The sequence below is a fragment of the Somniosus microcephalus genome, chromosome 10 (assembly GCF_052327205.1).
Source record: "Somniosus microcephalus isolate GS21.2 chromosome 10, FLI_Smic_1.0, whole genome shotgun sequence".
Classification (NCBI taxonomy): domain Eukaryota; kingdom Metazoa; phylum Chordata; class Chondrichthyes; order Squaliformes; family Somniosidae; genus Somniosus; species Somniosus microcephalus.
In genome coordinates this window covers 147,704,943-147,714,472 of record NC_140996.1, presented here as the reverse complement: position 1 = coordinate 147,714,472, position 9,530 = coordinate 147,704,943, and the positions used below count along the sequence as shown (strand labels likewise).

The 9,530-nt window shown below is 41.9% G+C and overlaps 1 protein-coding gene across 3 annotated transcripts in view; it reads left to right on the top strand.

The window, feature by feature from the left end:
- Nucleotides 1–2,515: 2,515 nt before the first annotated feature.
- The window catches only part of LOC147111743 (TBC1 domain family member 8-like), a 102,473-nt gene continuing 95,458 nt past the window's right edge, over nucleotides 2,516–9,530 (top strand). For 2 of the 3 annotated variants that reach the window (XM_085998938.1, XM_085998937.1), the window contains exon 1: nucleotides 2,519–2,878. In XM_085998938.1, coding sequence (XP_085855064.1) covers nucleotides 2,752–2,878 — 127 coding nt within the window. In that variant the 5' untranslated portion in view covers nucleotides 2,519–2,751. Of the gene's footprint in view, nucleotides 2,879–9,530 lie in introns of all 3 variants that reach the window. The other variant, XM_085998939.1, reaches the window with a different exon arrangement.

The window sequence follows — 9,530 nt, the reverse complement described above, 5'->3', positions numbered from 1 at the left end:
TAATTGAATTGCTAGCTTTCTGCTCATTAATACCATTCAGTGACTTTCCATTCAATGAATGCTCCCATTCCTTATTTTTCCAATCAAAGTATATTAACTCACACTTCTGCACATTAAATTGCATCTGCCATTTATCTTGAGATTTGCTAATCTGTCTATATCCTTCTGAAGTTTTTTAAATTGTTCTTCTTATGCTGTATTGGTGTTAGCACATTTCAATATTGTCCTCTCTATGCCCAAGTCCAAATCGTATGTATACACCAAGAATAAAACTGGACTCAGCACTGACCCCCGTGTACACCACTTCCCCCATCCGAGCAATACCCATTAACCCTAACCTTTTGTTTCCTGTCCATCAAATAACTCTCTATTCATGTTGTTACATATCCTCTTATACTTTGTTGAATGCTTTCTAAAAATCCACATACACCACATCTACTGCATTCTCTTTATCTATCCAGTTGGCCACTTCAAAAAAGTCTATTAAATTCATCAAACATGACTTGCTTTTAACAAATCCATGCTGTCTGTCATTGACTAATCCATGCATTGCTAAATGCTCACTAATTTTACCTTGATATACTGTGATTCGGGTGCTTCTGAGGAAAGATCCATCATGATGGTTAGTCAGGTATTTACATATCTCATTGGTGCCATTGGATCTGCTGCCCCTTGGGAATAGGTGCTAGGCATGCACTCATTGTATGCCAGCATGAGGCACCTTCAGCTCGGTCTGCATTTATGGCAGAGCAGGTAACGGGCATAGAGCTCCTCTTCTACAGTCTAAGCTGCCTAGTATCCCTTTGTTGGTCGTCCTCTTCTTCCCAACATGTCAATGGAGGAATTCCCATTGAAAACCCATTGATGTAAATGGGAACAAAGAATAAATTGTGCACGATTGCCACAAAAGCTTGAGAAGATCTAAGTGCCAGCAGGAAAAAGAACAAAAAAGAGAAAAATGATTAAGAGATGGCCAAAATATGATTACCTTAACATTACTGTATACTTTTTATGTTTACTTTCCATTGCCTAGTAACTGAACATTCTTGTCACACGGGTGTTATTTTTGTCTGATGCACACCAGAAATGGCTTGCTTAGGGACACAAAGCTAATCTCTAGGGAGCATTTGTCACAGACAACCATTCCGATAATGTCCCTTTTATCATCGTTCTCTGCCTCCTACTTCCCAAGCAGTTTCTTATTCATGTCATGAGACCTCCAATTCCATGCACCTCAATTTTAGCGAGCAATCGCTTTTGTAGAAACTTTCATGTCCATTTGAACCAACGGATGGAGTTTGGTTTAACATCTCATCTGAAGGCTGGCACCGTCAACGATGCAGCGTTCTCTTGGTACTGCCTATGACTGTCAGCTTGAATTATGTACTGAAGCCATGGAGTAGGGTTTGAATTCACAACTTCTGACACAGAGGCCCAAGTGCTACCAACTGAATCAAACATAGAAACATAAAAGATAGGAGCAGGAGTAGGCCATTCGGCCCCTCGAGCCTGCTCCGCCATTCAATGCGGTCATGGCTGATTGTCCAAATTCAGCACCCGGTCCCTGCTTTCTCCCCATATCCCTTGATCCCCTTAGCCTTAAGAAATATATCCAACTCCTTCTTGAATATATTTAATGAATTGGCCTCAACTGCCCTCTGTGGCAGAGAATTCCACAGGTTCACCACTCTCTGGGTGAAGAAATTCCTCCTCATCTCAGTCCTAAATGGTTTACCCCTTATCCTTAGACTGTGACCCCTGGTTCTGGACTCCCCGACCATCAGGAACATCCTTCCTGCATCTAGTCTGTCTAGTCCTGTTAGAATTTTATAAGTTTCAATGAGATCCCCTCTCATTCTTCTAAACTCTAGCGAATATAAACCTAATCGACCCAATCTCAAACTGACAACCAAAGGACTGGTAAAAAGCAACAGAAGTACTGCACATAAATTACATAGAGGGGTAATGCTTAAATTATGATGGCACTCTGAAATGATTCTTAGAACTCATTGTCATCAGAGTATTATAGAATAGCAATTAGTATGAATGCACACAATTTAGCAGTTCAGAAAACATTAACTAGAAATGAAGTTACACATTTTGTACACTCTAGGCTTGGTCACAAAGCTTGGAATCCATTACCATAGTTTCAAAAGACAATAAGGCGTTTTACATAACAGAACACGGCGAGGCAACATAACAGTTTATGATGTAAACATAAGTCCTCAGGCATATCTCATCACATGACAAGAAGGGTCACAGGAACGTTTTTCTAATATAACTAGAAAATAAAACCTACTATATTTTATATTGTTTCCTTTTATGGGCAAGAACTCCTGGAATAGTCGCACCAAACACAACCTTTTACGACTCGCCCTGTGGCCGCAATGTATTAATTCACAAGTATACATTACTTCATTTTTATTTTTTCATGGAATAAATTACCAGTTCACTGAGCACAGAAAAAAAGTACCCAGGAGTTCTGAATGGTTGCAAATTTTGGGGTGGGACTTCCTCCGTTAGAACCGGAAGACTTGAAACCGAGTGAAATCCGGAAATTGGAGGTGAAATATTAGCGTAGAGTGCGAGCCCCGGGGAAGGTGCACTGTAAGGCTTAGTACAGGTGGAAAGAAAGAGTGTTTGGTCAATATAAGCAACGGCGGGACAGAAAACCCAATCTCAGTGACTAGCATTTGACCGAGGAAGGAAAAAAACTGCATAAATTTCTGATGTCCGCGTGAGGTTTTCATTATGTGGCTCAAGCCTGAAGAAGTGCTGCTTAAAAATGCTCTCAAGCTCTGGGTGACGGAGAAATCCAATTCTTACTTCATTTTACAGCGCAGAAGGAGACAAGGAGACAGCGGCGGAAAACTATCCGGTGAGAGAGGGGGGAAAGGGAGGGCAATCTTCTCATAAAGCTGATTCCGTGCATGTCTGTGGAGATGCTTATATCTGGGTCCGAGGTAAATGGTCCGGTTATTTGACTTGGTTGGCAATGAGCCCTATTGTGCTTTGTTTGGTTACAATTATGCGCTTGTTGAACTTTACCGGTGGCTTATCTGGGCTAAATATTAATTTTATTTTGTTGGAATTTGTGGCACATTTCGTTTCTGACCTAATTTCGTGGGTTTATTTGAAGTGTCGGATTGGGCTCTTTACAATGTTGTCCCTTCTTCGGTGCGCCGAGTTGTATTTGTTGTTTGGGCGGGTGTGTAGAGAACACCGCCTGGCACCGAACAACCAACCCAACCCAACCCAGCCCAGCACAGCTCCGAGTCCATCCATGTCCGCGGCTCACCTGGCCGGCCAAAGCTCTAGCTTTCTGTCCCGTGTAATGGCGTTTTACATTATACTTGGGGAATTCAGGCTTTAATCTGTAAAACACTGTACAGCGTTTACCCACCTTCCCATAGACATAGGATAACCTGCGTAATAAGGCAGTGGATGGTGACTTTATACAAAGGTGCATTAGTTTCAGTGGACAACCGCCACAGTGTTGCCTTATTTATGTCTAGTGTGGTGGGTACCTCGAGTGTGTTCAACCCCGCTGCCTATGTCATTAAGGTGTCTGGAGGGCTCCTGAAATTGAATCGTGATTTAAAACTTAATTGTAATATGTGATTTGAACCGAAATAATATTTTTAGTTTTATTTTATTCCATGTTACTGGGCATTACTAGGTTACTGTAAAATTCCTGCTACAGTGACCACACGTGCACTACTTCAGGGTACGATGAATTAGACATTTTAATGGATTTAGAATTTTTTTTGTAGAATTGTGCAAAATTTGCTTATTTTCTTTACAGTAAAAATTGTATAACATTCAGTTAAATGCATTACTATTCTTGCACAGTTCAGTTCTTTTGGGTAGTGTTACATGTTGATGGGGTTGAACTGTTCTTTGACTGGAGGTTTGAGTTGACGGGGTTGGCTTCCTGGGTACTAGAAGTGGTTACGGTTTGGGTGGTATAATACAAAATGATGATTAGGTGTCATTTGGGGTTTGGTATTGATTGCAGGTCTGGTTTAGTTGGATTGAAGGGGTTGAGTGGCATGTGCCTGCAGAGAGGAGTCCTGAAACTTTAAATGACTTCCCAGCTCAGTGAAGTCAAGTGCATACTTGCTGAGATTGGCATATGTCCCATATGGCTTGTCTACATTAGGGGTGGGGAAAGGAAGGGGGGAACAAAAAGATAACTGAACCCCCCCCCCGCCCCCGATCCTTGCAAACTACTGCCCCATCTTCAACCTCATTTTCTCTACAAAGTCCTTGAACATGTTGTCGCCTCCCAAAATCCTGCCTATCTTTCTTGCAACTCCATGATTGAACCTCACTAATCAGGTATCCACCACTGAAATGGCCCTAATCAAAGTCACAAATAACATCCTATGTGCCTGTGACCATAAAAGAAAGAAAGATTTGCATTTATATAGTTCCTTTCATGACCATTGGACGTCTTAAAGCGCTTTACAGCCAATGAAGTACTATTTGAAGTGGAGTCACTGTGTAATGTGGGAAACCATGGTTCACGATCCTCCTCCTCTCAACCTGTCTGCAGCCTTTGACACGGTTGACCACACCATCCTCCTCCAACACCCCTCTGTCCAGCTGACTGGGATTGCCCTTGCTTAGTTCCGCTCGTGCCTATCCAGTTGGAGCCAGAGAATGTCTTGCAATGGCTTCTCTTCCTGCCCCTACAGAGTTCACTGTGGCGTACCCCAAGGATCTACCCTTGGCCCACTTTTATTTTTCATCTATATGCTGCCCCTTGGCGACATCTTATGAAAATGCAACACTCCTGTGAAGCGCCTTGGGACATTTTACAACATTAAAAGTGCTATATAAATGCAAGTTGATGTTGACTGCTGGCATGCTCTTTCTATCACTAGAATTCTGTATAGACAACATCATAGACACTCCACATATTCACTATGCTAATGTGACTTCCTCAAAAAATTCAACTTGATTAGTCAGACATGATCTACCTTTCACAAATCCTTCATCGTCGCTGGGTCAAAATCCTGGCACTCCCTACTTAACAGCACTGTGGCAGTACCTTTAGCACATGGACTGCAGCGGTTCAAGAAGGTGGCTCACCACCACCTTCTCGAGGGCAATTAGGGATGGGCAATAAATGCTGGCCATGCCAGTGACGCCCACATCCCATAAACGAATAAAAATCCTTGCAGACTCTCCTCCTTGTCGAAGTGCACTATCGTTCTGTGTCTAAGAAATCTCTGTAGTCCTTTGTCTTGCCCTGCATTCTCTCTTTATCTGATTTAGTATTGCTGCTTGTTCTTTGCTGTACCATCAGTCACCAGTCGTTTAGCTACTCTAAGGTTTCGCTGCCTTCAAAAGCCTCCTGAAGACCTCCTCCCCAACCCAAATTCCTTTTTTTAACTTCTGTGTCCACTTATTCCCTTGTAAAATGCTGTCTTTTGTCTGAGGGGAGAGATCTATATTCAATGAGATCATGGCACACAGTAACTGATACAAATCAAAAGTATGTAGTTTGGTTGTGACACTTGCAGTTGTCAGAGGTCTAAAATTAACAGTTAAGTTAAGTGACTTGGTTTTTAGTGCTGAAGGTAGCAAGCTAATTGGGACACAATTTCAAGTTCAGTACTATTTTTTAATATAAATGGGTGATTTTACCATAAGAAATATCCTAATTAAGATGAATATTTTTTTGAAAAATAATTCTGCTATCATAACTGGACACCTTTCAAGATTGGAAAACTCTTCCAGTAGAGTACTGCTGTGTAGTTAACCAGTATTGACTATTCTGTACTCAAATATTTTCTGATTGGCATTATATCTGGTGCTAGTGAGTACATCTGGTGTATTTGAGACCAAAAATAATCTCTCTAGGATGTGCATGAATCAAATAAATCTATACTTCTGAGCTGACAGTTTCCCCTTCCCCTCTCCCTACACACAAGCTGAATACTTTATCAGAAAGTGTTCCTCTATTTACCCCATTTCCTGCTCCATATTGACTTATTTGCATACAGTGACATTGGATTGAAAACCGAAGTTAGCAATATGAGTTGATCTTCTGATTTGAGTCCCATTTGGCATGAATTAAAAGAATGAAAACACACGTGTAGGTCTTTTCACTGACTTTTGAAGTGATTGCCTTCATGTTTTGTTGGCTGTATCACTAAAGGATGATGTCAGCTCTCTTTGTAAGACCAACTTATTTTTAAATTTACGTACTTGATTTAGACATTTCAGTTTACTCTATTATCTACCATTGTCAGTTTGCGTTATTTGGCCGTAATCGCACCTTTCAGTCAGAAGGTTGTGACTTCAAGCCCCACTGTAGAATTTGAGCACCTAACCTAGGCTGCCTTTTCAGTACAGTACAGTATGCAGAGGATTGCATTGTTGCAGGTGTTGACTTTGGATGAGATATTGAACTGCAACTTTTTCTAGCCTTGCATCTTCTGCCTTTTTTTGTTTTTGTTTTTTTGTTCTGACTTTGGCCTTTTGTGCATTCTTTCTTTCTTCCCACCCGCACCCCCACAATCCCATCATTGGTCACGTAGTCTTAAGTTGAATTCCCCATCCCACTTTCTCCTCCATCTTAAAAACCTTCTCCACATCCATCTTTTTGGCCAAGCTTTCAGCCATTTCCCATCATTCTTGCACCATGGTTTGGTGTCTCATTTTATTTCTTTCTCCCTCTTCTGCCCCTCCCTTCCCCCTATAGTGCCATGGGATGTGTCCTACATTAGAAGTGCTACATAAATGCAAACTGCTGGACAGTAGGCTGGGTGAGTTAAGCTACAAGCATGGATGAGTCAAATGTCCCTTAGCTTGTTCTTGACTTCCATGTGTCCATTTGTCATGGGGTATGGTGCATTATTAATTATTATATATTTTAATTGACCGCAAAACATGTACCATGGATAGTTGAACATCTGGACTTGGTCATTCTTTCCAATGTTTGGGGAATTTGGTGCGATTTACGGCCAAATCCCCACCGGGCAGCACGGTGGCATAGTGGTTAGCACTGTTGCCTCACAGCACCAGAGACCTGGGTTCGAATCCGGCCTCGGGCGACTGTCTGTGTGGAGTTTGCACATTCTCCCCGTGTTTGCGTGGGTTTTCTCCGGGTGCTCCGGTTTCCTCCCACAGTCCAAAGATGTGTGGGTTAGGTTGATTGGCTATGATAAATTGACCCTTAGTGTTCGGGGGATTAAATACGTGGGGTTACAGGGATAGGGTGGGATATGTGTTGGTGTAGGGGTTACGGGGATCGGGTGGGATATATGTGTCGGTGCAGGCTCGATGGGCCGACATGGCCTCTATCTGCACTGTGGGGTTTCTGTGATTCTGTGAATTTGTTCTCGCCCTGATGGTTATGTTTCCCTGCAGAGTATGGCGACCATTCTTCATGTGAGCCTAGATTTAGTATGTCAGGAAGCTATTTGACTGTGGGGGGAGGAGAATCACAGCTGAACCTGACTGTCCATAGATATGGACTTCCAGTAGGGATTGCAGGTTAGAAATCAGGAATGGGACTCCTGGATTATTTTTTTGCACCCTTCCCCTCCCTATTGACAGGTGGCAAATGGAAAGAATTTTGCCTATAAGGGGGGGGGGGGGGAAATAATTTTTGAGCCCTTGTAACTGACCATAGTAAACACTAAACCCTGTCGTGATTTATTTGTACAGCATTGGGTAGCTGTTTCAAGGTGCATGGCAGGTTTCACTGATGTATTGCTAAACATCATTGGTAATACTACTTTGGCTATATTGACGGACTGTATGATTGTGATTGCTTAAGGTATCTTGCCCCATTCTGGCTGAAGCGCAAGTGGCTTCGTTCTCTGCTACTCTTGCTTCAGGTGCTAGAACGTGCTAGAACGTATGTAAAACAATGTAGGCTGACTTCTCTTCATCCATCTGTGGCAAGATTAGTTGAGCTCTTCCAAAGTGTCTACACTGGAAGATCCGTGAGAACAATGTTCCCAATGATGCAGCTTGAGATTGGAACTTTGCGTTTGGAGATGTGTTAACTTGTAACAGTCCACAATCTCATTACGGCATAATGCCAAGTCCCTGTTTTATAGATTCCCTGGCTGTACGAGTGTGTACTAGAAAGACTTCTCTGACACTATATGGGCCGGATTTTGTGGTAGGAATAACGGTGAGGCTAACAGCGTTCACTGTTATTTACGTGGAAATCAGACAGCAACTTCCGGCGACTGCACATCCGCAGTTAAACGTGGAAATTGGGAAGTTGCTGTCTGAGATGCACGAAAACGGCACCTCGCCATTCAAATACATTGAACGGCGTGAAGTTCCTGTACTTACTCCCATAGATATGGACTAAACTCACCAGGAAAAGTTTGGGCTTGTCCATTCCAGTGTAAGTACCCTTTTAACAGCCTGATAAATCTTAATTACTGCTAAACAACCTCTCTGGCACTGAAAATTAACTTTTACAAGTGTCTAGTCTCATTCCTTCAGATTTTAATTATTGTAGCAGATATAAATACTTTTTTTGTGCTCTCACTGAGTCTAATCTTTCTCTCCCTCTGTTTGTTTTGCTTTCTGTAACTGATTTGACATTGAATTCAATATTCTAACATACATTTCCTGGTTCAGACTCTGCGCTGCTCAGTAACGATTCTTCAATCTGATCGGTTAGGGAGACACAGTTGCTTGACGAAGGGTCATCGACCTGAAACGTTAAATCTGTTTCTCTGACCACATCCTGCCTAACCTGCTGAGTAATTCTAGCATTTTCTATTTTTATTACACCGTTGCTTGCTCTGTTCACACAGGTCCCAGATGCACTTATTGGATAGTTGGCTGACAGGAACTTCCAGTGCAAAAGCTCATAAAAAATCTATGGGCGAATGTAAACCGTCCATTGGCCGCTGCTGGATTTTGTTCAATGTGAATGCACCAATAGTATTTTGTTAGCAGATGCTTGTTTTTTCACTTTTTTTGGAGAGTGGGAGGAGAGAGGTAAATTTATAAAAAAAAAAAAAAAAAGTAGAACTGACAACAAAAGCGCAAATCTCTTAATTTATTTTCATTAAATGACTTGACCTACCTTGTTCTGGCAGCCGTAGAGACCTATTTTCTCACTGGCTCCTGATCTGTGGTTGGAACAAAGACAACTTCCTCTGGCCTGCCACGTGTGCTAATGCACTGAACTGGCCCTGTGCATCAGGTTACTTGCATTGTGACAGAAAATAATATTTTGGTAAAAACATGATGATACACGGGACAGGCTCAGTTTAAAATTCTTGACCTGCTCAATGTGCATATTTTCATCATGTTGTAATATCCTCGGGCCATTCCACTGGGCTGTAAGGGAGACCAGGCAACACGGTCATTCTCCCCAGCCAGGAACAAAAAAAATTAAAGCATTTTATGAAAACATGGTTCACTTACCTAAAGAATTAGGTGAGTGTTAAATAATTTCAAATTGGTAGGTGTGAAGGCTTGAAAGATTCTTTTACATAAAGGCTGATAGTCTGAAAAAATTGTGGTCTAAATCAATTTGA